The sequence below is a fragment of the Fukomys damarensis genome, unplaced genomic scaffold (genome assembly GCF_012274545.1).
Source record: "Fukomys damarensis isolate Sample0158 unplaced genomic scaffold, DMR_v1.0_HiC HiC_scaffold_13, whole genome shotgun sequence".
NCBI lineage: Eukaryota > Metazoa > Chordata > Mammalia > Rodentia > Bathyergidae > Fukomys > Fukomys damarensis.
Window position 1 is genome coordinate 22,884,980 of NW_022900925.1, and position 5,699 is coordinate 22,890,678.

The 5,699-nt window shown below is 56.1% G+C and overlaps 1 protein-coding gene across 1 annotated transcript in view; it reads right to left on the reverse strand.

The window, feature by feature from the left end:
* Positions 1 to 303: 303 nt before the first annotated feature.
* The window catches only part of Gas2l2 (growth arrest specific 2 like 2), an 8,712-nt gene continuing 3,316 nt past the window's right edge, over positions 304 to 5,699 (reverse strand). The window contains exons 3-7 of the mRNA XM_033762908.1: positions 5,650 to 5,699; positions 4,704 to 4,811; positions 3,506 to 3,602; positions 2,638 to 2,890; positions 304 to 2,108 (exon numbers count right to left, since the gene is read on the reverse strand). The exon at positions 5,650 to 5,699 is cut by the window's right edge and continues 26 nt beyond it. Coding sequence (XP_033618799.1) covers positions 554 to 2,108; positions 2,638 to 2,890; positions 3,506 to 3,602; positions 4,704 to 4,811; positions 5,650 to 5,699 — 2,063 coding nt within the window. The 3' untranslated portion in view covers positions 304 to 553. The remainder of the gene's footprint in view (positions 2,109 to 2,637; positions 2,891 to 3,505; positions 3,603 to 4,703; positions 4,812 to 5,649) is intronic.

Below are 5,699 nucleotides of genomic sequence, written 5' to 3' on the forward strand. Positions count from 1 at the left end.
ATGGTTTGGGTTCCCAAGCCTCATAGAAAAGCTTTGAAGTCCTTGGTAAGGCGACCTGCAGGAGCCTGCGTTGGGCAGCTCGTGTCCCTGTCCATGGTTCTGAGCCACCAGCCACCTCCAGGAAAGCAGGCTATCTGGAAAGGCTGGTGGATTCTCTGCAAAGGAAGCCTCCTTCACCCCCCAACTCCCTCCAATCGGATGACGCTTGAAACTACACCTTTCTACGGCTCCACAGTCCTAGAGTAGAGGAGTCCAAATCCTGAGGGCTCCATGACAGAACCACATGTGTTTAATGACTTAGCTGTGGGAAGAGGTGGCCATGGTGAGAGGCCAGGAATTTGGAAACAATTTTGGTGGGTGCAGTATGATAAAGAGTCACCCCACTGCCCTTAGGCTAATGCTGGAATTGGAATGGGGTGATGGGTTGTCCTTTTGCTCAATGGAACAGATTGAGCCTATACTTGTCTTTGGATGTCCTCCTGGTCAAGGTCCTGTCTGCTCTTGCATACATGGGCATCCATTTTGCTTTTCTCCTCTCTCACCTGCGCTCTCCTCAGACCCAGGATTCCTCCTCCAAGGGGAGCTGGACTTGATCAAGCTGCTGAGGGCCCTGGCCCTCCCAAGGTGGGTGGCTTCTCTCCAGGGGAGCCGGTGGCTCTTTCTTCTTTTCTTCCTCCTCTTCTCTTGCTGAAGCTCCATCCACCTGGGGTGCTTCTCTCTTGCTGCCTAGGGCGGCTCTCAGTGGCCTCTCCCTGGGGGGTGCCCTAGCTGGACCCAGGCAGAGGTAGGCCAGTGGCTTGGGGATTCGTGAAGGATGCTTCTCAGGTCTGTGGTCTTTCCGGGGCCGAATCCTGGGCCTCAGCTTCAGCTTGTAGATGGATGGGACCTTCTTGGGCTTCCGGAGTGTTCTCTTGCCTTTGCCCTGACATCCATTGGCTTTGTGAGAAGTGGGTCCTGAGGGCAAAGGTGTGGGGACCTCAGGGCTGGCAGACACGTTAGGGGCTGAGCAGTTCTGCCCTCCTGGAGGCGAGACCTTCCACATCTGGGTGCCTTTGGCATGAGGGCTTGCCTTTGCCAGTGGCCCACTGTCTCTGGCTCCCAGCTTCTCTTTTGTGTCTCCTGGGCCTGCAGTAACAGCTGGCTTGGGGGACTCTGTAGAGGCTATGTTCCAGGCTCCCAGGTCCACTTTAAGGAGGGGTGGAGGGCCCCGAGCCAGTTCTTGGATGACTTGATCGTACAGACCCCGAAGCTCAGGCCACCGCCCACCTGGGCTAGGGACATAGACTGCACTTCGAGGGATGACTGGCGGCGGCTCTGCACCCTGGGGATGGACAATCCCCACCTCTAGCTTCTTCACACTGGACACAATCTCCTCCTCATGGCTACAGTAGATGGTTTGCTCCTTGGGCCTGCCCAGGGGCAGGAGAGTGCACCTCCCCTCCCACTCCTGTGGGCCTAGCTCCTGGGGCTCTCCAGCCTCTGCAGTGACCTGGATGTCTGCCTGCTGGTAGCCCTGCCTCCTCCCTTCCACAGAGATGTCCTCATGCCTACACCTGGCCAAGTCTCCCATGACAACCCTTACTGGGATGGGACCTCTGCTCAGTTCTGCTATTGGTCCTCCACTAAGAGTACCTGGAAAGCTTCGTCCTGGGGTGGGAGGGCGAGCAGGGGACAGTAGGACGGGGATCTTAGTGAGTCCTTTGGCAGGAGATGGAGAACGGACAGACACTGGCTCCCTGAGCTGGAGGGATGCACGCTCAGCCTCACCCCAGGGTGACAGCATGCGGCCCAGGGGCTGGGCTGGGCTAGAGTAATGAGGCAAGGGACATGGTCCTCTTGCAGATGTCTCTTTGGTGGTGGCCTGAGGCGTTTGGGGTTTCTGAGGGGTGGGGGCACTGGCACGGGTTCCCCGGCTGGCTGTCTCCTCATGAACCCAAGATGTGGGAGTCCTTCCCCTCGGGAGTTCCGCGGGGTATCTGGTCTCTCTCTTCCCTGATGGGGTGCACCATTGGTCTTGGTTCCTATGAGTGGATGAGAACTGGGGATTGGGCTTGCTGTCCCCAGCTGACAACTGCCTCTGAGACGAAGTAAGAAACCTTTCCTGGGACCTGAAAAAGAAGAACGACAGTCTGAAAAGGGAAACTTGTATGGCTGTCAGGGTCATCGAGTGCACCCCCTAGCTCTGGGAAGGGAAGGCAAGGCTCTCCCCGGACCTGAACACCAATGTTGCTGGAAAGTCCCCCGGTGGCAGTCACTGTTCAAGCCTCCTCTCTCGGTTCCCCAGGTAGCAGGTAGAAGGAATGGAAGGAAACCCGGTCCACGCCTGGGTGATTTCAGGTCCTGTGAGTGATGATCCCAGACCAGAGGTCTGACAACCAGAGGTGACTTGTCTCATGGAGAGGTCTTAGACTCCGCTCTGCCATGACTGGCAGAAGGACCTTGGCCTTGTGTGTCCCCTTTGCGGGGCCTCAGCCTCCTTGTGTATGATATGAGTTGGCATCGTGAACTAACTAAAGCACTGGAATGTTCTGAACACCTGAGATTTGTTAGGCTACAGGCACTGCCCCCTTTATCTTGAGGTGGGACGCCCTCTGAGAATAGGGACTCCGAAAGAGGAGGAAAAATGTTCTCCTGTACCTTAGAAATGGAGCCGTCTGTCTGAGGGCCCCAGACCCTGCTCCCTGTCCACTGCAGGGCCTGGGAGGGGAAGAGAAGGAAGGCCTCAGCTTTCGGCCTGAAGCAGTATATGTCTTCCAGTCCACGGGGGGAAGCGGGCTCTGCGAGCGGCTGATGGTCATGGTAGGCTGGGCCGGGGAGGGTCCATCCTGCACCCTCACTTCGTGCTGCACCAGTGGAGCTGAGGGCTTCAGGAAGCTGACTGGTTTGTGCGCTACCAACATAGTCCCCAGAGAAAGGAGGGGAGAAAGGGTTCAAATCCTGCTGATGGGGTTCATTGTTCACCTCCTCCAGATGTCCCATGCCACAAGTCCCGCTTTAAAGATAATAGTGACTGATAGTGACAACACCAGTGATTCCTCCCAGGAGGGTGGGGAGGGGGGCATCTAGTCAGAGGGTCCAGCTGGGAGACTCGTTTAAAGCTGCATTTTTATTGCTGGGCCACACCTCTTACTTAGATTGTATGATTATTTGAGGTGTCTTAAAATGCTGACAGAGATTGCAGAAGGAATAAATGCCTTCCAAGTCTTACTGGGTGCCACCACTGTGGACACAACAGCCAGACCCGAGCTCCGCAGAAATGCACCCTGAACAAATGCTGAGTCTGCATGTGTTGTGCACCATCTTGTGGCTATAGTTAGTACTGCAGCACGGCTTCTCCTCTACAGTGCCTTAACTCCTCCATCCTCCTCCAACCCCACCAAACCCCACACACACCTCCCGCACCTGGAGGTGGGTCCTGCCTCCACCTCTGGGGCTGGTCTCCCGACCCTGAGCTATGCTTCCGCAACCAACCCCATAGCGGGGGGGGCACTCTCAAGGGACTCACAGAGGGATGTGCACCGGCAGGGGTCATGTTTGTCCAGATAATGGCCAAGCGTGTCCCAGCCGCCCCCTACACGCACCATCACGTGGTTCCGGAGGATCTGAGGGTGCAAGGATGAAGTTGAGAGCAGTGCAAAAGGCATCCCCTTTCCTTGACCGTCTTGCAGGCTTGTGGCTTATTCAGGGATGCAGCCATCCATGTACCCACACATGCAGATACTCTCTTGTGCATGTATATGGCTAGGAGCAGGTATATTTTGGAGTCTACTCCCCTGAGGTGCATGAGATAACACATTTTGTCAAGAGTGAGGACCAAACTTACAAGCAGAGAGTTGTCCCAACTGGACAGGGGATTACACGAGCATTGCATAGGTTCGCTCCAGGGCATTCCCTTCCTTCCCTTCTTGCAGAGGATTTGCACCTTCCTATCCTCATATCTGTAATGTGGGCCTAATTCCTCTCAGATGCCTCTGGCTTTGTCTCCGGTGAATGTAGAAGAGCCTGTGGGAGACCCATCCTACACGGTGCTGGGCCAGGTCACAGTCTCTCCAGGTTTCATTTCCTCAGGTGAAAGTAGAGCCATGTTCCTTGTGCCTACCTACATCAAAAGGCTGCTGCTGCCTCAGGGTCTGGGTGAGGACCAGGTTTCTGCTCTGCTCAGAGGAGTGCCTTGTACTCAAGGGAAATGCGTGGCCCTGTCCTCAAGTGCTAGCCACAGCCCAGAACCCAGACCGTTTCTGGTGAGCAACCAGGAATGCCGGGGGAAGGCACATCTCAGACCTGTACTGCTACTTGCGCTGCAGAATATACTGAGCAGGACTATGGCATCTGTGTGGCGGGGGCTGCACGGTGAACACAGACTTAGGGTTCTCAGGCCCCTTGCTCTGACTGAGCCTGTGGGAAGAGTGGAGTAGAATGGAGTGGGAAAATGAGGACACCTTCTCCATTCCCTGATTCTGCCTCTAGGCTTAGTATGTTAGAAGCAATGAAAGGTGGTGGTTCTGATGGAGGAGAGGACAGGCTCGCCATCTTTGCCAGGATGCGCCTAGAAATCTCCAAGGGAGAGAAGGAGAGTCCCAAGGCCTATAGCGTGGGGTGTGTGGTAACTTCCTGTCTTTGCCCGTGGACTTCGGCAAGGTCTCATGGAAAGGAAGCTGATCGTGCTGACTCTGGGAGGCCCTCCACCCCCAGACCAGACTTACCCTGATGAAGATGAGGGTGTTGGAGTCTCCCACTTGGTACTTCCCCTCAGACACCTTGACCATGGAGAACTGCACTGGGCACGTGCAGTGACTCACGAGGTTCTGTATCTGCAGGAAGTTGGCAGAGGGCTCAGCCCACCTCTCTGTGCCCCTGAGGTTCCCCCAGCGCTGGGTCAAGCTAAATGCGGGCCTGCCTGCCTGCCTCCAGAGTCACCCCTGAGCTTGCTGCTGAGGTTAGGGCCTGGGGACGGAGAAGCAAGTAGAGAGCAGAGAAGACTTTAAATGAGCAGGTGAGAACAAACTGTGGCCGGATGCCCTCTTGGGCCAGCTGCCAGAGCCGTGGAGTAGGATGGCTAAGCATGTGGGCTGTGGAGACTGACAAGCTCGACTCAGAGCCCTGTGTCCCTGCACACGGGCCTCTAGAGAAGAGGCTTCCCTGAGCTCCATTTCCTCAGGTGGTAGGAATGGAGTTAAGCATGCCAAGAGCTCATGCCTGTGAAGCGCCCCCTCTCGGCTGACACACTACAGTGCATTTCGCGTGTACTGGCTCACTTAACACATCAGCCACAGAAGACAGGTGCTGCTACTGTCCCTATGCTACGGGGACAGAAGCACAGAAGGAAACTAGTCACAGAGAGATTAAATAATTTGCTCAAGGTCATCCTGTGGCGAAGCAGTAGGTTAATCCTTGAGCCAAGGAGCCAAGGATTGCGGTGTCCGTGTTCTGCACACCGGTCCCTCTGGGGGGTTCCGTACAGAGGTGTGCAGAGCCTGGCTGGCAATGAAGGTAATTAGAGGCTGAGCCTTTACTACCTGTGGTTACCCCTCAAAGCCACACAGTGGGGACTGGGGCTCAAGCAGGGGTGGCTCAGTCAGGGCTGGGGTGGGAGGAAGAGAGGAGGGCAAGCTGAAGGGTCTTGGCCTAAGCGTGCATGCAGGGCCTCACCATCTGGTCCAGGTTGCGGAAGTGGCAGGGCCTGCGAGGCGGGGGCGCGG